Source organism: Pestalotiopsis fici (genome assembly GCF_000516985.1).
Source record: "Pestalotiopsis fici W106-1 unplaced genomic scaffold PFICI_Scf_2, whole genome shotgun sequence".
In the NCBI taxonomy this organism is placed as follows: Eukaryota; Fungi; Ascomycota; class Sordariomycetes; order Amphisphaeriales; family Sporocadaceae; genus Pestalotiopsis; species Pestalotiopsis fici.
In genome coordinates, this window is record NW_006917092.1 from 4,777,295 (window position 1) to 4,798,553 (window position 21,259).

General features: G+C 50.0%; 6 protein-coding genes across 6 annotated transcripts; 2 read left to right on the top strand and 4 right to left on the bottom strand.

Moving 5' to 3' along the window:
* Positions 1-9: 9 nt before the first annotated feature.
* Positions 10-4,713, bottom strand: PFICI_03628 (uncharacterized protein; the record flags this gene model as incomplete). The annotated part of the gene is made up of 9 exons (XM_007832209.1): positions 10-2,009; positions 2,069-2,237; positions 2,311-2,922; positions 2,979-3,126; positions 3,188-3,255; positions 3,322-3,499; positions 3,577-3,668; positions 3,757-3,966; positions 4,039-4,713. 9 exons carry the CDS (start codon positions 4,711-4,713, stop codon positions 10-12), a joined length of 4,152 nt encoding a protein of 1,383 aa, XP_007830400.1.
* Positions 4,714-5,643: 930 nt separating this feature from the next.
* On the top strand, positions 5,644-10,225 carry PFICI_03629 (uncharacterized protein; the record flags this gene model as incomplete). Its single annotated transcript, XM_007832210.1, has 13 exons — positions 5,644-5,806; positions 5,877-5,980; positions 6,037-6,637; positions 6,717-7,485; positions 7,548-7,621; positions 7,668-8,035; positions 8,129-8,318; positions 8,391-8,498; positions 8,565-9,088; positions 9,170-9,314; positions 9,376-9,629; positions 9,691-9,801; positions 9,878-10,225. 13 exons carry the CDS (start codon positions 5,644-5,646, stop codon positions 10,223-10,225), a joined length of 3,759 nt encoding a protein of 1,252 aa, XP_007830401.1.
* Positions 10,226-11,307: 1,082 nt separating this feature from the next.
* PFICI_03630 (uncharacterized protein) lies at positions 11,308-12,232 on the top strand (the record flags this gene model as incomplete). The annotated part of the gene is made up of 3 exons (XM_007832211.1): positions 11,308-11,473; positions 11,529-11,944; positions 11,999-12,232. 3 exons carry the CDS (start codon positions 11,308-11,310, stop codon positions 12,230-12,232), a joined length of 816 nt encoding a protein of 271 aa, XP_007830402.1.
* A 435-nt stretch (positions 12,233-12,667) lies between these two features.
* Positions 12,668-13,114, bottom strand: PFICI_03631 (uncharacterized protein; the record flags this gene model as incomplete). The annotated part of the gene is made up of 2 exons (XM_007832212.1): positions 12,668-12,935; positions 12,993-13,114. 2 exons carry the CDS (start codon positions 13,112-13,114, stop codon positions 12,668-12,670), a joined length of 390 nt encoding a protein of 129 aa, XP_007830403.1.
* Positions 13,115-13,902: 788 nt separating this feature from the next.
* Positions 13,903-14,874, bottom strand: PFICI_03632 (uncharacterized protein; the record flags this gene model as incomplete). The annotated part of the gene is made up of 2 exons (XM_007832213.1): positions 13,903-14,638; positions 14,693-14,874. 2 exons carry the CDS (start codon positions 14,872-14,874, stop codon positions 13,903-13,905), a joined length of 918 nt encoding a protein of 305 aa, XP_007830404.1.
* A 705-nt stretch (positions 14,875-15,579) lies between these two features.
* On the bottom strand, positions 15,580-17,082 carry PFICI_03633 (uncharacterized protein; the record flags this gene model as incomplete). The annotated part of the gene is made up of 1 exon (XM_007832214.1): positions 15,580-17,082. The coding sequence occupies one exon, from the start codon at positions 17,080-17,082 to the stop codon at positions 15,580-15,582; it is 1,503 nt and encodes a 500-aa protein (XP_007830405.1).
* Positions 17,083-21,259: the final 4,177 nt, after the last annotated feature.

Consider the following 21,259-nt stretch of genomic DNA (forward strand, 5'->3'; position numbering starts at 1 on the left):
ACGATCTGCTTATCTCGACACCTGGTCCCAGGCGGAATGAGGCACTGCGCAGTATGCATCTCCAATTACCAATTGGCTAGTACAGCTCTGGATATCTGTTCCGACTGAGGGGTTCACCTCCATAAAAATGTAGATCGTCGTGCCACTCGTGAATGCAATGGTGCCGCAAGTGTCGTCCTCCACGACAATGTGCCACGTGCCGCAATTCATCGTCGTTCCCTCCGCAACCGTGGCTCCCTCTGGGGGATCGCTGATGTAGTTTGTATACCCGGTATTGGCTGCTGGGATAGTAGTATCACCCGGCATGGATGCGTTGGCGGAAAACAGGCCGTTCTGCGGCGACAGACATACGACGTGCCCAAAGACTGCATCGCCAGCTGCGTGCAGATTCGTGCAGTCGCGGTCCACCCAGCGATTGTATTTTTTTATATTTCCAAACACTGAGCTCATTGTGGACGCAGTGACGTTGTACTCGATAGAGGTACACGTGTCTCCGGGTTGTACGACCCATATAAGCTCGCAAGATGCTGGCATGCACAAATCTGTACCAGCCGCTATGGAAGAGCAGTTGTAGATGGTATCAGGGTTCCCTTGATACAGTGCTGCTGATGAGACGCTATTGCTCTCTGCTATCGAGTCACAGGTGTCGCCATCCGATGTAGTATACCAATAATTACTTTGACAATAGGTCGATGATTCGTCGGTTCGAAACGGCGAATCTGGAATGCTGGTATCAATGTCACCTTGGCCGCACTGGGAGGCGGTGTAGTCGAGCTGGGACTGCAAAAACTCATCGTAGTTCGAGTACTGGGAGCGCTGAGGTATGGCGTAGTGCTCGATCCAGCAGAAGGAGCATAGCTCATCGCGAGGCATGTTCTCGATCGACGATACCAGGCTGAAGTCGTCAATTATTTCCCCACAGTATTTACCTGTGGCGGGATCTTTGAGACAAGTCTGGTTCCAGTTGGTCCATATCCGGCCTCCGAGTAGTGTGGGCAATGCATCGTTGATCAGCCGCCCATCACATGCAATGGAAACGCTATCGAACCAGCTCTGCAAGCTCTCGCCACACGAGTCCATACAGACACTGTCTGTATCCTCGACGGTGCCAAGCCAGCTGCGTAGTCCTGGCATCTGGAAACTCTCGGTACGATTGTCGCACGCAATAATCTCGGTCAAAGCGTTCCTGCAGCTCTCGGAAAGCAGGGCACCATTGGCCTTGTCCAGCATGCCTGGTGTCCAAACGCGAAAGCCGGGAAAGTCGCGCTGGCCCACAATCTGGGTTGAGCCATGAAGCCAGGCCAAAATTGAAGAAAGGAACCCGTTCACGTTGTCCTTGGCGTAGGTTGGTACACTCCCAAGGGGTGACACCATCTCCTGGATGGCCTTGGTGCACAGGTTATAAAGCCAGATATCGGTGCTCTCCCGGATCTCGAACCCGCGCTCCTGGCAGTCTCCGGTGCTTACACAGTCCTGGTCATAATCGTCGAACCAGCTATACAGGCCAGCGCCAAGCATGTATAGAGAAGACGAGTCGATGATGCGGACAGCCCACGAGACGGCGCAGCGCGGCGATGAGGCACCCACACAGTTGGTAAAGGTAGGGTCGTTCGGGAACATGCCTGTGGTGAATGGTGCTGGTGCCAGCGGGACGGGCTGGAAATAAGGCGACTCGGTCTGAATCATGCCCATAACCACATTCTCCGCCCCGGAGAATTGATACTGGTACAACACGCTGTGCTCGACCGATGTGCCCCATAGCCAAGCCTTCTCGCTTTCGACCAGGAGACCCCGGCCAGAATAGACATCTATCTGGCCCAAGGAGGAATCGTCCAGGTCGTGGTCGGCTGCCCAGAGCCAGACATTTTCAAGGTATGCTGTTGATTTGGGCGTCAGATGCATCAGAAGCGACGCAGCCTTGCAATGGGGATTCACCATGCCCGACTGCTTGGGGCATTGCGCAAGCGAGAGATCGCTACCAGCAGCACCTCCGACTCTGACGTGAGTATCTGCATGCGTGATTAGTCATCGGAATTTGTTGTCGATGAGTGCAAAACTCTTGACTCACCCCACATCCCAGCAGCTCCAAGGCTTGATTCAGCAACGTTCCATTCGATGACTACGGCGCCCGCGGTAGCACCCCTGACGGTCACCATCATGTTTGAGATCTCGGCGATACCTACGTCGCCCGTTTTGCCTACTTGCACAACAGCTCGAGGTTGAGACTCGTCAGAGAACTAACCGTGGGTCAGTCCCGGTGGCCATGAAGTTGATGATCGAATGTGTTGAAAGAAACGGCGCGTGACTAACCTTTTCACCTGTACCCATGATCTGAGGCCACACCTGTCCAATGATACGCGAACCAAGCGGGACACGAAGCGTATCCGTTACCAAGTATATACCATACGGGAAGAAGACCACCGACGACGTATTGGCGGCGCCCTCTAGGATGGAATTGAGCGCATTCGTATCATCCGCGACACCGTCGCCCACTGCTCCTAATGTCTTGACATTCATGACCTTGCTCGATGCAACGTCGAGATAGCCTGGCCTTCGCCGCGTAAAAAAGTTGGGCGCCATCTGATTGTAGGCGTCTCCCAGTAGCGCGGTGTTGCGGTCCATTATGGCGATATATTCTCCATTGGCGAAGAAAGTCTCGCCAGTGTTGTCTGTGTTATCAATTACACGTCCAAAGCCCCAGCTGTCCACGACGACTTGGTTGCCACCGGCCAGTAGAGCATTGCCGGTCGAGTCATCGGTGACTGCGACCTCCGTGTTGAAGAACCCGACGTTCTGCAGGTAGAATGAGGTGGAGCTATCCGAGGAAAGGGTCGTCACAATGGCTCGGGGCGTATTGGCGATGATGGAGTCAACGAGCACGAGGGATCCAAGATTTTGACCGTTGGACATGGAACCACCAGCCTACACTACAGTGTTAATTCACATCGACAACGTACAAGACATGGGGATTTACTCACTCCGCCAACAACGAGCAGCCCTGTAGTACAGCTTTCGAAGATGAAGTCTTGCATTGTCCACGCCCAGTCCCAATGCACTTGTAAACCGATGACAGAGTTCACAAAAATCAAATGACTGGTTGTGAACTGCTGATTGCCAAAGTATGCCCTTTACATGCTGTTAGTGTCGTGGAGTACTGGAAAATGGGACGGAGAAAAGTTTCACATACCCAAAGTGTCCACCAACAAAGATAATGTCAGCCAGATACCCCCCTGATCCGTTCTCCATGTAGATACCCTTGAAGACCATGTTAGGTGGATTCTTGAATTCAACAAGGATTAAATAAACAAATTTTCAACATACCTGCTGGTTGTGTCCGGGTACATCAGAATCGTACAGCATGTAAATCTCAAGATTCTCCAGTGATGTTGCCTGCGCAACCTGCCAGTGTATAGCACATATATAGCTCCATGGCGAGGCGGGTCTAATGTCTATCTTGAAATTTCTGACACTGCGCAAGAAATTGGCTGTATTGAGATACCTGAGAATCGAGTTAAAATGCTTGTCGTTGTTGCATATGAGGTTTGCTGCCTTTCCACCGCCTTTCCTGGGACGTACCATTCTGAATTGTCGCTCACATAGACATCACTAGTAATGACGCCCTGTCCCACAAAGCTCGAGGCAGCGAGGAGAGTAGGTATGTTCAACGGCTGTGCGGCGCGAGCGCTTGTTAGCTTGTACCATTCTTTCAAGGTAATCATCCCTCATCAACACAGGACTCGAAAGTGGGAGACTCACATCACCGAGGAACTCTGTGTTGAAGTACTGTATAATGGGACTGCTGACGAGGTAGACGCCTGGCGGGAAGTACACGACAGCAGGGTATACGGTGCTAGATCCGCAGTTCGCGCCACATCTACCACCCTCAGACACGGCACGGTTGATGGCCTCCGTATCGTCCGTGACACCATCACCCTTGGCACCGTAATCTTTGACGTTTCTCCAGACCTATCATACTGTCGTTAGCTACGTGACAATGATTGCCCACTCAGCAATTGGAGCAACGTCCAGGCAGCTAACCTTGTAATCGTCTGGCGCATGGGGACTTTTTCCATTCGAAGCCATGCCGACCATCCACCACTCATCAGCTCGTTTGACATTTGCTGTGCCATTCGTCATGTCACCATCATCGCCATAGACTGACAGTCTTCCCTCTGGAGTTTTGTGCGACTGTGGCACATTCGTATCATTGGTGCTGTGTGTGTACTTTTCCTTCATCGCGGCTGCCACATCACTGTGATTACCTGAAGGAATTTGTGGCGTAGATTCAGCCATGACTTTTGCCGCCTGTGCTAGCTCGGGGGAGATGGAGTAGCTAGTATCAACCTCATCGACGGTGCTGTTCTCCTGTCGCCGGCGGAATCTTCTCGTGATTCCATCCTCAGTCGCAGCCGATATGTTGATACTAGGTGCCGGGTCGGCAGTATCGTCGCCAGATTTGAGCGTGTAGCTGTTGAAGTGAGGATTTTCAATACGAGCCTTGTTCAATAAACCAAGCGACGCTAGGGCTGCCTCCACAGCCGCCGCCGCCGCTTCTCGAGACGTCTCGCTCTCGTTTCGAGCACTGACAGAGGAAGAAGAAGGGTGTACGTGATGTGAGCCATGATTGTGAGAAGCAAGGACCTGCGTGAGAAAGGTAGTGACAAGAAGTATGGCCAGAGCCACTCTCATGGTCAAAGCCCCGTGGTGTTCCATTCTGTCTCGGCTCCCAAGATTGAGAGCACGTCAACAGAAGACCTTGGGACAAATAGAAGGCCATGGCACAATGACGGAGAGTGCCACAACCTCATATACATGGCATGTCTATCAGGGCCAATGACATATGGCAGTCAGACGGGCAAGTTCGGTTAGTGCATAAGTGGTAGAATGCAATTGAAATTCCGCGCACTAGGCAAAGCTCCTAGTGGTTTGGAACCGTTTTCTTGGCGACTGCTCGAAGACTCCGAAGCGAGTCACTAGTTCAATCTCGACCTCAGTCCCTGCGCAAGCTCGACATTATCTAAGATTTCTCCGGAAACAAATACGAGGAATTTTTGTTTAAGGGGTCCTTCAGGGGTCTATGGATACCCATTGGTTCCGGCCGTAAACCAAGGTTGAAATTAACCTTATGTGATGTTCGTAGCCTATGAATCTCAGAAAGCACTAGTCTCTATTAGCTGACATCCTATAATCGCCAGACCTTGAAGCCGATGGGTCTTCAACTAGTTATATGGGTACTCGAATAGGTACACATATTTCTATCGCCGTGAATCTTCCCTATGACTCGTTTATGGACAAAGGAAGGATTTCGGAACAAATGATGCTCATTCCAATACAGCCAAGGATGCAAATTTAACGTTAGTGTGCGGTGGAATCTAGACTCCGGTCAGGCGAGGGGGCAGACTCTTCACTCGTGATTCATTGGGCTAAGATATGGAAATACCACGAGAACATTGTGATCAAGGAGAGACAGATAGCCGACGGCGCGGGCAAATCTCTAGCGGGGCCTTAGCATCATTGAAAAATCATATATCGTGGGCATTTCCTGCTGATCGTTCCCTCTCATTCCCATGCCATGCTATTGTCTGGTGACGGGAACTAGCAACTGTGTCAACAGGCGATATCCCGATCATCTCCATGCCCGTCATGGACTTGACAAGAAATCCTTTTGCTTTCTTCTTTATCTTGGCATTGTTCGCTCTTGTCATTGACACTTGCAAAGCCCAAGATGCCCCCGAGTGTAGTGCATCTGTGCCCTGTCAAGTTGGCTGCTGCAGCAAGTTTGGGTTCTGTGGTCTTGGACCAGACTGTAAGTACAACTTGGAGAGCAAGATCCAAGCCAACGCGCCTCCTGAAGCCATATGCTGACCGGTGCGAAGACTGCAAAAAGGAAATATGCGTCAACAACTGCGAGCGAAAAGCAGACTGCGATCCGGGCGGCTATGGTGAAGACTATGTGTTGCACACCACATGTCCTCTAAATGTTAGTGAATCTACCTTCCTACTGAATGTGAAAAGATGACTGACGCAACGAAATAGGTCTGCTGCTCCAAGTATGGCTTCTGTGGAACCACGTCCGAGTTCTGCGGCTCCAAGAAGGTGAACCGCCCGAGCTGCGATGTCGTGGAGAACAGCCAGTTCACGCGCGTGGTCGGCTACTATGAGAGTTGGTCATCAGCCCGAGCGTGCAATCGTTTCCTTCCCGAACAAATACCCAAAGGTGTATATACACACATCAACTTTGCATTTGCCAGCATCGACCCCACGAGCTTCCGGATTGTGCCGGCTGCGAGGGAAGATGTTGAAATGTACAAACGAGTGGCATCCCTCAAGAAGGGTGATCCGAACCTCAAGGTACTCATAGCCATAGGAGGCTGGACATTTAATAACGCAGGACCAACAGCGACCACATTCTCTGATATCGCCAGGAGCCCGGGGGCTCAGAGAAAATTCATCGACTCGGTAATCTCGTTTCTCCAAACCTACGACTTCGATGGCATCGACCTAGACTGGGAGTATCCAGCCGCTGATGATCGAAACGGACGTGAAGAGGATTTTGTCAACTTCCCTAACTTCGTCAAGACCCTGAAGAGCGCCCTCAAGAGCTACGAGATTAGCATCACGCTGCCAGCTTCCTTCTGTGAGTAATGATGAAGAGCAATAGGTTGCACATTGCTCTGCCAAGTATGTAAGCTACGGTTGCTGACAATGTTATTCAGGGTATCTCCAACACTTCGACCTCAAGAATATTTCACCACATGTGGACTTCTTTAATGTGATGGCGTACGACTTCCACGGTGTCTGGGATAAGCCCAATAAATGGGTTGGGCCATATCTCAACGCGCATACGAACTTGACGGAAATCAAAGACGGGCTGGATCTCCTCTGGCGAAACGACGTTGAAAAGAACAAAGTGACACTTGGGCTCGCATTCTATGGCCGTGGGTATGTGGCCACAAGCTCTGCATGCATGGACCCCGGTTGCACATATGAGTCCGGAACCAACGCCCAGGCTTGCAGCGCCGAGGTAGGCGTGCTGCTCAACTCTGAGATTGATGAAATAGTTGCAGACCAGAGTCTGGAGCCGGTCCTAGACGAGGATGCCGCGGTCAAGATCCTTCGGTGGAACGATAACCATTGGCTTACCTACGATGACGAGGAATCCTTGAAGCTCAAGGCTGATTTTGCGCGGAGCCTTTGCCTTGGCGGTGTGATGGTGTGGTCGATATCACACGATACCAAGGACGCAAAGTACTCACGAGCCCTTTCGCGCGTTGCACCTCGACTCTTCGGTGGCATATTCTATGAGAACTCAGCTGCTGCTGGCAGTGGGTATGTCACGGACGAGACAGACCATTCTCAGTGCCGGTGGACAAACTGTGATGAGGACTGCCCGGCGGACTGGGTGCGAATGCTGAGGAAAGATGGCGGTGCCAGACCCAACGAATTCATGACCAATGGTGCAGGCTGCGACGGACGTGGCTTCCAGTACGTTTTCCCTTCCATAAACACGAAATGAAATTTCTCCAGTCATGTTGATCCTCTCTTAGCAAGCTATGCTGCCCACCAGACAGCAGTATTCCAACTTGTGGATGGTACTCCCATAACAATGGAAAATGCGACAGTACGTATTGTTCCAGGTTGAGAGTTATATGGCTAACCCGACGCAGATGGCAACTCTTGTCCAGCTGGCACCAAGGAGATTGGTAGCAACAATGAGTATTGCGGTGCTTTCGACGGATTTGGCTCAAGCATCCGCAGCTATCAAGCCGCCTGTTGCACTACCGATACAGACAACATGGCGTTGTATTCGCAGTGTGACTGGTCGGGGCACTCGTATACTGACAAAAGCTGGCCGTATTGCACCCGAGCAACCTGCGGAGCTGATGTTGTCGCGTTCTCTGGATATGGCAGCGGCGACGCCGCTTGCATCAATTCACGCTCCGGTATGGACGACAACAGCAAGAACAAGTACTGTTGTGAGCAGCCTGAAGACGATAAGAAATGGAAGGACTGCGAATGGCAAGGCATGGAGGATGTAAGTTCACTGCAAATTAATCCTTTCCAATAGACCACCGTCGAAAAACGCTCTACTATGTCTAGGAGAAATACTGACCGTCTCGAGCGATAGTACACTGATGAAGACACGGGGCTGAAGTTCTGTACTCCTAAGTGTTCCGCTGGGCTCGCTCTTGTGGCTATGGATCATGTGGGCTGTTCCGGCGGAAGCGCCATGGCGCGTTGTTGCAAGCCAAACTACAAGTCATATGCCACACGGTTCGAGAATAGCGAAGATGAATTATTTAAGAGCGCGCTTGAAAGTAAGCGGTCCCATCATGTCTTTACATGGTCATCTGCGTAGCTCTTGACACTCACCACGACAATCTGCATAGACTTTATGGATGACCCGGTTTGCACAAACAACATTTTCGACACGAATCCCCTCCGGAGGCGATCGGGCTCGAGTGGGCTCGATTCGGTAGACTATACGAGCGGTAATGGTAAGCAAACTCTCTCTTCGAGCTCCTCAAGTTCCTCGGATTGACAATTGTCCTCGTTCATGGTAGAAACTTCCTTGGATAGACGGCAGTCAGAGGGATTCTTCTCCTATATCGTCTCTCAAAGCGTAGAACTCATGGTCGAGGAGCTCTTTACCGGAACGCCTCGAGAATCTACTCAGCAGATATGGAATGACACGGTAATCCCGCATTACGATCGTCTCTCTTACGCAAGCCTGTATGATTACCAGGTTGGTGCTGGGTACGAAACCTACCTCCAATATGGAGTTACACAGTGGCCTCGATACATCACCTGTAACCTGGGTGTTCTCCAAGCTATCTTCTCGGGGAGCGGTGGGGATGACGATGGCGGTTCGGGCTCTTGCTCAAGCACCTGTGTCTGCACCTTGGACGGTTGCTGCATGGAGGGCGACGATGAATGCATAAACAGCGTCGCAGAGGCTAGTGCCGAAGACGACAGTGCCAATGGCATTGAAGAAAGGGCTCCCAAGGCATCCCTTTATCCGTGGAACCCAAGCGATCCAGCCATACCCAACAGTCCACCACAAAATCTTGAGTGGGCCACGATAGACGTAAGTTCGATACCCTTCGCTGATGTTTGCAGAGGGTAACCAAAGGAGGCCTGGAAAATCTCTCCCACTGACTCATTACAGTATCCTTCAGCGTCCAGGCTCTCCAAGGTGAAAGACCGTAGTAAATTAGCAGAGGCCTACACTTACGACCCGACTTGTGCCAACTTCTTACCAATAATCAACGACATCTTAACCCCACAGAACAAAGTCAAACGAGGATACGATAGTAGGAAACCCCCTGTCCAAATAACACATGGTATCAGCGACCTGACGATATATCTGTACAGACGATCACGTTTTCGAACGAAAAATGCCGCGCATATGGGGCGACGACGCCCTTCTTGGAAGGGTGCAAAGCGACAGCCAGAATTATGTCGGTCATTATAGGATAGTGCCATTCAAGTTCTTCTCGGAATCATTACAGACAACAGACGCAGCGGGCCAGACGATACAATACCGCATGATGGATGCCCTAGGGAGCATGACGAACCGTGACGTGATGACACTGATGATTCAAGATATGAATCTCAAAAAAGAAAAGGTACGAGTCCCTTTGTCCATGTCCCCCTATTACTTGACGAACAAATACTGACGTTTTCCAGATGTGGACGGGAAGAGAAGAAATAGTCTCCAACGACGAAATGGGACTTTTATTATACGGCTCCGACACGGCGGCAGCATGCCCAAAGGCGGCGTTGACTCAAGTCTCCAAGGTGAGATTATAGGCCATGCCAACTACAGACGCACAGCTCCTCTATCGACACCACTGACTAACGACTTGGGCCACAGGTTCTTGAGACTTACCGGTGGCACTTGCAGCGGAATCCCTTTAGCCGGCTCCAAACCGTGATCAAAAGCTTTCGAGAACTCATCCGCGAAGCAGAGCGAGTCTATGAAAATGCGAACAATGGGCAAAGTCCCCATGCCTTGGAACACTTTGATGCCTGGTTTCAAGATATGTTGGGTGTGATCAAGAGCAGGGTCCGCGCATTTGGCGATTCTTGGCTTCCGGACATTGCGAATGTTCCAGCCATCATGAACAACCCCGGCGATAGGGACATCCGGCAAAACTTGGTCAACGCTTATAGCGCTTTGCCTGATATCCCCGTCACAGGCTTCTTCCCGCAGCTTCCGTAGATATCGTAAGCTAAGCCGGTGCTTGGGTTTGGAACTTGTATCGGGGCAAGGGAGCAGGGCGACCTTTGAGTCCGAATTAGTGAAATACAGGTACCTGGTTTTGCGACACGGCATAAGGAGAAAGAAAGCATCATATTCTAAACAGGTTCTTAGAATAGGTGAATGAGGAAATTCTACCAAAAGACCGAGGGCCTATGGACGCGCGCGCAAGCCACCCAAAAAAAAAAAAGCCAATATGTGTGTAAAAGTGCACGGGTAGGCCAGATATCATAGTGAGCCGAGCCGAGAGAAATTTCAGCACACAGCGCGTCTAGGCGAAAAGCCTTAAGCTCGCCCGAAGATGATTGCTACCCATGTGTACTGCCTAGCACCAGACTGTAGGTACCTAGGGGAATTGCTGTGGGGCTTGGAATGCTCATTCCCTCTGCTGGAATGCTACCTATAATGCTTTTGGACAAGATTTGCATTTAGGAATGAATTTACCTTTTGATTCCGACTGTCGAAATCCATCCCTACAAGGACACTTGTATTAAAGATCCGCAACTAAAAAGGTAATTGAAACTAAAGAGACAAACTTCCTCATAAAAGGCTTCGTCTCGAAGGCAGGACCAATGCAGTTGCCTGCTAAGTTTCTAGGTCATAGGCAGCCCCGCAGCGATAATTTTTTGAACTCTAGGCGCTGCACCGCTAACACACGCCACGCTATCTGTTGAGCTTAAAATCCGGTTCCGTTAGCACGCCGCCGCGCTTGGAGTCTGGAGTGCGCGTTGCTGTATTTGCCACCAGCCCGACTCGGAATCTTGCACGCACGATCAAGCCCTTCTGATTACATATGTATCTAGGTTATGTACCTACCTGGTATGTAGGTAAATAAGCGAAAGGCTGGCACCTCCTACCTGGCGTAGTGCATCCCCTGAGTTGGGCCACGATTACATACCTACCTACAAGGTACATAATATCTAGGTAGGCATTAACCCCAAGCGACTTTCCGCCTTTAGGCTTTCTCTTCTCAACAACCTCTAGCCAATTCCTCCCTCGACTCTTTTACGCAACATTGTCAAGACAGTACTCCTGGATCAATCATGTCTATCCAAGAGACTTTTCCGGACCCCCCTGATGACCTGTTCAAGTGGGCTAGTCATGGCCCCAACGAGACTAGGAGCCGGACTGCTATGGGCTGGATGTATGAGCTTTATGACACGATGAGATGTGGTTCGACATATGCTCATGGATCCTGGGGCTACACAGGTAATAACTTGGTTGTATTCCAGAGTCTGATGCTCCAGCTGACATGACCAACTAGTATTGCGCACCATATACTCTGACGAATCCGATCGGCTCTGGCCGATTGCGTTGGCCAAGTTGAGACTCTGGGTTACTAAATATTTCATCCATTACGGCCGTCTTACAGAAAACAAACCTGATGGGACCGTGAACTTTGAACTTGGCCGTCGCTTCGTCCTCGAGGTTGTCGAAAGCAAGGAGCTGGAAGCTCTCCAACTTCCCGACCTCGCCAAGGCGAATCAAAATGACATCAAATCCCTAACAGGAATCTTCGACGCCTGGCTCCGCCAAGCTGTCAAGACCGACGAGGTCCAATTTAATCGCAACCCGAGATTTGTGGATTTCCTCATTATCGATGAGGGCTCTCTTCGATCCTTGGCCGCACTGCCCGAAGAGACGATACCCTTGGCACCAATATCTATGCAGGAGAGAAGGGTTAGTCGAGAGTCCAACGATGGCCTCCTTGTTGTACTAATCAAAGACAAACAGGCACGGACGACCGTTTATGGTAGACCGTACCTCTGGTTAATCGATTCGCAAGCTGTGAGACGCTACCAAGGTATAGACGATATGGAAAACTACAATGGGTTAATGAAGCTCAAAGCTCGCGATATCCCCTACGCTTGGTTTCAAAGAGCCCCTAGGTCGGAGGATGAATATCACATCTTTAAGCGCTCCGAGGCACCCGACGGATCTGGTGTGTGGTTTGTAGGCTCCTTCTAGGGTTTTTGGTGAAGCTGTTATGACCGGTATATGGCCTCTTCGCATATTTTATCGCACTCTCTTAGAAGACGCCAATTGCAGAACCAATACATATGAGAGGCATAGTCTTGTTCAAGCCATTACCGACCTGCAAACGTATTATGGCTAGCACGTCCGAAAACTACTATCTGAAGCTTGGACAGGCCAGTAGGCAATCGCATCCCGTACCAAAGATGTCGCATATTCATGCCACCTTTTCGTCCACTTTGAAGTCCCAATCCCCATATTTCAAACATCCAAGACAAGATCAGCACGTGCGTTGAGTCATGATGAATTGCGATTACCCTGTATTCACAATTGCGGACATGGCTTCTCTGCACGAGGGCGACTTGGATTGGAGTCACGATGCTGTGCCATGCGCAACAAGTTCTCTTTTATATCTTTTTCGACATTGTTTTACTGTATAAGAATACTTGTCTTGGCGCTGCCATGCTCACAGACCTCACCAGATGTTGAGGACATCAGCTCGATTTCTGCAAGAGCTCGATTTTCCCTCGCACGTCCAATGAATGCCTTAGCAACTCGCATTCCCCGAATCCTAATGGCGCTGGTAATGGCGCTTATGATGCACAGAGGCACCATGGCGAAAATGAGGTGGTCAACCCATGTTAGATTCACACTGGTGAATTGCCTGGCAAATTGGTCACCAGAAAGAGCGAGAATTCTGGCAATTAAGATGGTCAGATGAGTGCACTATCCCTGCGAGACATCAAAGACTTACGGCGCAACGTCTGAGAGGAGATTGAAAGCAAATTCAGCGTCATCTGCCGCGGCCACAGAAGTCGCCAGGACCATCACCGAGAGGAGGCGAACGCCTGTAGTTGTCATAACAGGACGAAGCATCTGAATTGAAGATCAGTGCGGGTCATGTAATGACGATGTGTGTTGCATAAATCCGAGGAACTGAAATTGGACTGTGTCAATGCGGGGGTTTGTCACGAGTGAATGGATCGTTATCCAGCCTTGTCGTTGTTGGGGACCAAAGGCTTGCATGCCTGATTTGCAAAAGGTTGTACTTTAACACTGGGGCGGTGCATTAGCCGGTGTGAAGCAATGTCAGCTGCATGCTGGCGCGAACAAGGAGATAATTTGCAGCATGGTGGCTCTCGATAGTACATCACCGCACGATATAAATCTGCGACAAAAGGTTCTTGTTGTCCTGTTGTGGATTTCTTTTCAGCTCGCCAGGGTCTGTTGCGCTGAAAAGTTAAAAACAAAACGTCTGATGCCGAGCTGAGAAATTAGCGTGTACCTGTAGGCCATGAGGTGCGGACTGGCACAGAGCCGACATGTGTTGACAGGCGCGAATCTAGTGCTAGATGAGGGGTGAAAACAACAACGCTGGCAGCTGGTAGCCAGGCCTCCTCTTCTTCGGCATGGATATCATCACACCTCATCGTTTTTGGAATCGATCTTCACCTTTGACCGTGCCTAGTGAGTATTTACATGTGCCTAGACTAATGCTGATTTGGGCACACGGCATATTGATATACAGTGCTTCCATCCTGCGTGTTCCGAGGAAGGCGGCTGGGTGACTATTTAGTATATCTGGGTTGGCCAAGCCCTGGAAGTATGCAATGGGGGTAAAAAATGTTGTTCGCTCTCCTACAGTGATTGTATCATTCAGGCTTTCACCAGTCCAAGAAATAGTCTATCCCGTCGCACAATGCTGCTGATCCCACTGCTGCATGGTAGCTATTTGGGTATACAAGCAGGTCCACATCCCTTAGTACCGAGCTGTTCTTGACTTCATTATAGAACCGCTCCACCAGCTCATTTGTTTTCAATGAGCTGAGCAGCGCCTGTCTTTCCGCAAACGCTTCGTCCGTCTCGGTCCTTCTTTTCCGAGGGTACTCTTCCAGACTCCCGTATGCAAGTTGAAGTGCTGGCTTTGTGGCGTTGGCAGGCAGTGATCCATTCGTCAGCGCTTCCAGATGATCAAAAATGTATTCATTGTTCCAGACCAGATAGGGCGATGCACTCAGGAAAACATCAAACAGGTCCGACCGCACCATGAGGGCATAAATGACAAAAAGTCCTGCGAAAGAATGGCCGTATAGACCATCGCGGTTGAAAGTCGTGTTGGGAAAGTAACTTTGCACCCAAGGGCGGAGAACAGTGTCCATGAAGGTGATGAAGGCGTCGGCACCAGAGGGAACACCGACGGGCTCAATCGTCGGGGCGCACGTTGGACATACGGGCATTTGGTAGTCATAGTACCGCCCGTTGGAGTACGGCGAGTCGGGTATCAGATCGGGATACCCGATACTCACAACGATAGTGTCCGGTTGTGCGAACTCAACTGGGCGGCGCTTACGGAACGCCTCGGTGGCTGTCTGGGCCAGCGCGTTGCCGTCAAGGACGAATCTGCGGGGCAGTTTAGCGGACCGAGTGCTGCCTGTAGAATGATATGCCACTTACAGTGTGTCCACAGTGCTATTGGCCTCGGTAGAAGTCCAATTCAACGGCCAAGACAACTGGACCTGGTACGTGTAAGTCCCATTGGTGACATTCCAATAGGCAATATTTGGAAACAAGGTCGGAGGAAAGGAAGCGACGATTGGATTGAAAGACCAGGGTCCAATGGATGAGAGGCCAGCCATTGTGTCAAGAACCTGCGCGATGCAAATGTATGCCAATATTTCAGCCCTTCACGCCCACGATGGCAAGTTGTCTTCTGTGTCAAGGAGAAACAAAGTTGGATGCGCGGACAGTCAGCATCTCAATGGTTTAGCGACGATTTATATGCTTTGCTACACACGAGCTACACCGCGCATGCAAGGTACATACGCTGGGTGCATAACATACAAGGGTCTAACCGTGGTTGATGCCATTGACAAGATATTCCAACCTGCCAACCGCAATCTCGGAGGCAAAGCTGTCGCATCCGCCTGGTGATGTGAAGTGTTTACTTGATCTCAATTTGTATGCATTCGCTTATGCGACTGTGGATCCAGATGCGCGGCTATTGGTTAGCCTCTTGCTTGTCGGCACAAACCCATCTGCTATATAATCCATACTACTTCGTATAGCTTGTATGTGTGTCGCATAGGAAGAAACTGTAGGTTGACATTATTTATTCAATCAGTATACTTATGTCAGTAGTATGAGGAAATTTCAATGCCTCTCCCATGAATGTCACGTAGCAGAAAAAACAATCAGGTCGCAACGCCACAAGCATCATACAGATTACCACATATTAACGCCCGCTAACTCCAGCTAGGTTTAGAGTAACTAAATACACCAGCAGACTCATAGGAAAGTATACATCAGGCAGAGACACTCCCCTGCCTCAGTTGGGGATAGCATTAGTAAGGTTCGTCCAGAGCAGGAAGAAACGGCCAGCGCAAGATTGCTCCTCTGTTTACATCCGGCCAGATGCCATCCAGATCCATGTCGCTAAAGGGATTAGTTGCGTTGTCGTAGAGAAAATCATTGACGGCGTCACGTATCCACATGTACCTCCACGGTATTTTAGTCTTGTGTTGCGGACAAAGTATAGTAACTGTGGGCCGTTCATTCACAGGGCGATCGCGCCAACCCAGAGTTTGCCGCATTGCATCCAACAAATCTTTATGGGATCTCTCGTCGAGGAAGAGCAGGAAGCCTAGCTCAACTGATCGTACTGACTTGGGCAGCGCAGCCAACAAGGCAAGCAAATCATCCTGCCTCACGAGGAAATTCGACAGTCCAAAGTGCCGAAGTTTGTGCCACCTTTCCACTGGCAGGAGTGTGTCCAAGGGCAGAAAATGCCGGTCAAATTTCTCCGGCTCCCAAAATTGCAACTGATTGGTTTGGCTTTCAAAGTTGATATGCTGCAAGTCTGTTGCTTCGCTGAGTGCGCTCCTCAGGTTACCGTTGCGAAACGAGGACCAACCCTGATACTGTTGACCATCTGAAAGAAGAGCGAGATCGAGGCGGCTAAAGCCAGGCTGTCGCAGGATCTTGACCAGGTTGTCATACTCATCATTTTGCCCATCAAAGACATGGCAATTGAGTCCGGTGTTCAAATAATGTACATCGAGAACCAGCTCCGTGATGCTGTGGCCATGCGGGGCAGATGCCAGTTCCCTTGTTACAATATTGAAGCCCCTCCATTTGCTCTTGTCCCTGTCCCAACTCTGCACGTAATACGGTGCATCACCACGCTCTGGGGTCGGCCAACCTCGAGGTATGGGGTAATTGAAACCATGCGGCAAGGCGCGAATCATGGGGGTTTCGTACAGTGGGATGAAAAGCAATCCGTGTGCCGCCGGGGTGATTGTGATCCTCTTTAGAGCCGGAAATTGCTGTAGCCCGTAGCGCAAAGCCTCAATATCAGACTTGGACGCTATCACTTCTTCCTGCTGGCCGAGGAGCTCTTGATAGTGTTCCCATGAAACATTGAATGGAAGCTGCGCAGCCATCTGCAACTTTGCCACGGCATAGTCCGGATGGTTTGATTTCTTGACCTTGTCAAGTTCAAGAAGATTTATTCCACAGGCCCTGTCATACCACTCGGGGCTTATGGGCCCATCAGTTGGCCCTGGTATGTGCCCAGGCCCGCGGTCCAACAGCAGCGCGTCATCCCAGATGATCTCAACGATTCTTCGGCGGAAGACTTCATGGTCCGCGACGGCACGGAAGACTTCCACATTACGCGGGTTGGGGGACAGGAAGACCCTGTGGAGGCGGAGAGCTGCACTGCCGCTGAGGGCCCGACAGCTGAGGCGGAGGTTTTTGATTGCGCTATTCGGTAGGCATGATGTTATCAGCGCCACGAGCTCCGGAGCAAGACGCAGCAAATGACACGATGCATCGGGAGACGACATTGTATGAGCCTCTACGGGTCTGGTAGGCTAGGTATATTGTCGTGATATAGTTTTGCGGTTCGGCACAACTGGCATTATCTCCACAATTTAAAGTGCTCGCCTACCCCGGGTAGTGTGTTGCCGTTTTTAAGATCGTCTCGACTACTACACAATGCGCGTGTAACTCTTCGCCATTCGACTGAAAAAAAATAAAAAATTATCTAGATTCAATATTGGCACGACGACAGAAGAAAAAGGAATAGAAAACCTCTGAGGTGGAATGGCACCACGACGGAATACCACAAAGTTCGAGGATTTTCAGCGAATAAGACCTACTTACCAATCGCCCCCGCGCGCATCCTTTCAAGTGCCTTAAAACCCTATGAGGAGGCAATAATCAGGCTCGCCCGCGCAGCGATAAAGAAACTTTCTACTTTTTACGGAGGTAATAATTTCCCCCGAGCATGTTAGTCACCCACTCTCTCCAAGCAAATGTTATGACCTTCATTTTCTTTGAAACCGCAGCATCGTGGTCATTTGCAGCCATCGCTTAACCTCATTACACACCTGCTTTCTGTTCTTTGTATTGGGGCCGTCGGTTTCTCAACCAGGGAAGCATACCTGTCACTGCAATTTCGTAGTCTCGATATGAATTTTAAGCTCCTAAATCCTTACTGAGGAATTCAGTTGAATAGCATATACGATCCCGTTTCTTGTCCAAAACTGAGATATCATCGACATAGACATTGCTGTTTGAGTTGACGGTGTAGGCATTGAACAGAAGTGTAAAAATGAACTCGCGGTGGGAGCTGCCAGAACTAGCTACTTTAGGTATAGATTTGGTCGTTTTTCGATGCGGCCACTATTTTTGCAGAGCCAGCGGGCTTTGGAGACGAGAAGACTGAGTTACGCTCGCTTTTAAGCGCAGCACTGCTATTACGGCTGATGCTTAAGATTTTAGAGATCTTCGCTATGTATTGCCGCAGCATCGCTGCATAAATAAAGATCACAACAAAAGACTGATTCGTGGCGCAATAGCTCGGAAGTTGCAATCTATTGCGTCCCACCTTGCCCTCCACCTCCCAAAGAAAAAGAAAACCATTCCAAAGTGATGGTGGGCTGGAACCGTACCTGGTTCGCCGGTATTGTAGGCGCATATTCATCTCGCAGCGTACAAACGATGCAAGGCCCTTTCAGTCCTCCCGTGCCATGCACGCAGCCACAATATTGCGACCAAGCGTACAGAATAATAGGTATGATCTACAGTATGCACAAGCCTATAGGATCTGTTGGCTCCAAAGCGGGGCCAATTTGGAGGCATATTGCGGAACTCGAGGCTGGGAAACCAGTAGAACCGTCCGAAAAAACCAAGATGTGCGTGCGTCGGCTTCGTAGAGTTGCATAATGCAGTGGACATGGTTGCCTGTTTAAGAAACAACTTGAATTTGCGCTGGGATCATATGTGCAACCGGAACAATTAGGGCTTGTGATTGCTGCCTGATGTAATTCAGGTGCAACTGACAGCTTTCGCGTTGTCTCCCCATCCATGAAGTAGGTACATATCTGCTTCGTGGTCCAGGCAGTAATCTTACAAGCTGGTCATTCTAGAAAAATCGCCTCCAAATCCCCAAGTATCGAAATCACGGCGTGTCATATCCAGATACCCTGCTGTTCATCAAGCTTGAAAGAGTCAATACAGCAACGCAAAATACATTCCACGAATGCCCAAAACCAAGGCCGATAGAACATCTAGGTACCGCATCGATGGGCACGCGGGAAAACACGCCACCCGCGGCGCTTTCTAGAATGCAAACGAGCGTTGTTGGAGGGCACAATGCTACGGATTCACAGGCAAGTACAGTCGAGCAATACAAATATACGCCCCTCCAGACTCATGGCTCGACTCGGCTACTTGTTCTCAAAGCTAGCAAGTTGAGCTGCGCGGATCTGTATGGCGAGCTTATGGACATTCCTCTCCAAGAATGCGAAGGGGATATGCACGGATACGAGGCGCTGTCCTACGTATGGGGCCACGATCAGAAACCACGATATATCTGGATTGGAAACTACAAACTGCATATTACAGAAAGCCTTCACGAAGCCTTGTTGCGTCTACGTTACGAGTTTACCGACCGTGTTCTATGGATCGATGCAATCTGTATTGACCAAGCGAACGAAGCGGAGAAGTCTATCCAGGTCTCGCGCATGGCGACTGTGTACAGCAAAGCGAGTCGTGTCAGAGTCTGGCTCGGTGAGACCGCTGATGGATCAGATGAAGCACTCATCACCTTGGCCAATGCTGGAAATGAGGAAGCTTTCGACAAGTCGTATGATGAATCTTCTTTCAACTCCATACGTCGGCTCCTGTCGCGAGACTGGTTCGGGCGCGTTTGGGTAAGTTTAGGAGCTGGCCATTAGTAACCAATTGCTTATTCTTTTGGGGGGGTGTAGGTGCTCCAGGAAGTCGCTGCTGCTCGACATGTGGTTATAATGTGTGGTGGCGTAAGCGTAGATGGATACGCCTTTTGCATAGGGCTGCAGGCGTTGCGTCAATCTGTCAACATTGCGGACTTATATGGCACAATAGGTTCAACTGTCTACCTCATCAGGGGCTCAATCTTCCGTCTGAGCAGCCAAAGTTCAAGATCATCGCAAAACAGTCTATCACTAGGACAACTAGTCGACATGTATCGCCATCGCAAAGCCACGAAACAGCACGACAGGATATATGCCTTACTTGGGATGTGCTCGGATGATGTTCCAGCGGACCTGATGCCGAACTACGAACATATTTCCTGGGATGCACTATTCGGAAATCTAGCACGATATGTCTTTGGGCCAGAGGCCTCTATCCAGGTCGTTCACCCTAACATTGCGATGATCAAAACCGAAGGCACCATTCTGGGGCATATCTCTTCTTCTCGAGGTGATGAGCATCGATACGATATGCAAGTCCTAAGAATTGCGTCCTGGAGCACAGAATCAAATGACATCAGTGAAAGGGAATGGACATTGCATGCATCAGCGATCCCCGTGCAAAATGGTGACATCATCTTCCGTCAGAAGTCGAATCACAATATTGCTATCTTAAGACCAAAAGATGACTTTTTCTCCATCATCACAACTTCGGGGCATTGGAAACCCATGAAGCTTCAGCGCAAGACAACTCCAGAAGAAGATGAAGTTTCCTCCATCATTACAGCTTCTGATTATTGGGAACCGGCGGATCTTCAGCGCAAGACAACTCCAGAAGAAGATGACGTTTTCTCCATCATTACAGCTTCTGATTATTGGGAGCCGGCGGATCTTCAGCCCAAGAAAATTCCAGAAGAAGATGACAACTATAAACTGCTGCTTGTTTGGGATTGGACACCACAAGAAGAGCCTCTTCCTGCATCTATCGATGGAGTCATTGCAAAAAGTGACTTGTCTGCAAAATCCACAATTATAAGTGACATCGACGTTACCACGAGACTCCAAGTATTTGCCGATTCACTCATGAACGCATATGGGAACACAAACGGAGAACAAATTCTATCGGCACTAGAGAGGTCGTACCAAAACGAGCCAAATATAATGACCCCCACGAAAATGAATTGTTCCAAGAAGATTGCTATTATGAACCTGAGATTGGGTCGTTTTGGCGAGGCCGAAAAGCGGTTGATAGACATATACCCATACGCGAAAACAACACTAGGATCCAAATGGCTGAGTCAAACTATATCACAAGTCTTAGCGGCGTCCTCCTTTCGCGAATTTCCCATTCCCGAATTTGCGGAGAAGGCACTAGTATGGGAAGCTCTCAAGTCTGCCTATGATAGAAACTTGACGCCTCCACAATTTCATGTGGAGATGTATCGGATGATTGCCGATTTGATTAGAGATGTCACCGCAGAGACTGTAACTTTGTTGATCGACCTTGGAGAAATTCTTACAGACAGTCTGGAGACGACTGTATCAATGCTCTGTGGATGTAGAGGCGCGGTGAGCATGAGACACGACACACTGAGAAAAATAGAAGAAGGCCTCATGGAGGCGGCAGCAAGCAACACCGAAAGCGGCCAAGGTGTAGTGACACTGCTACTTGCTCATTGCGGATCCAATGTCCAGCTAAGCGAGAACGTAGCCATGGCGGCTGTTGACAATGTAGTCAATGGCTTGCAGGTAATGGAGCTGCTTCTTGAGAAGCGTCCAGACG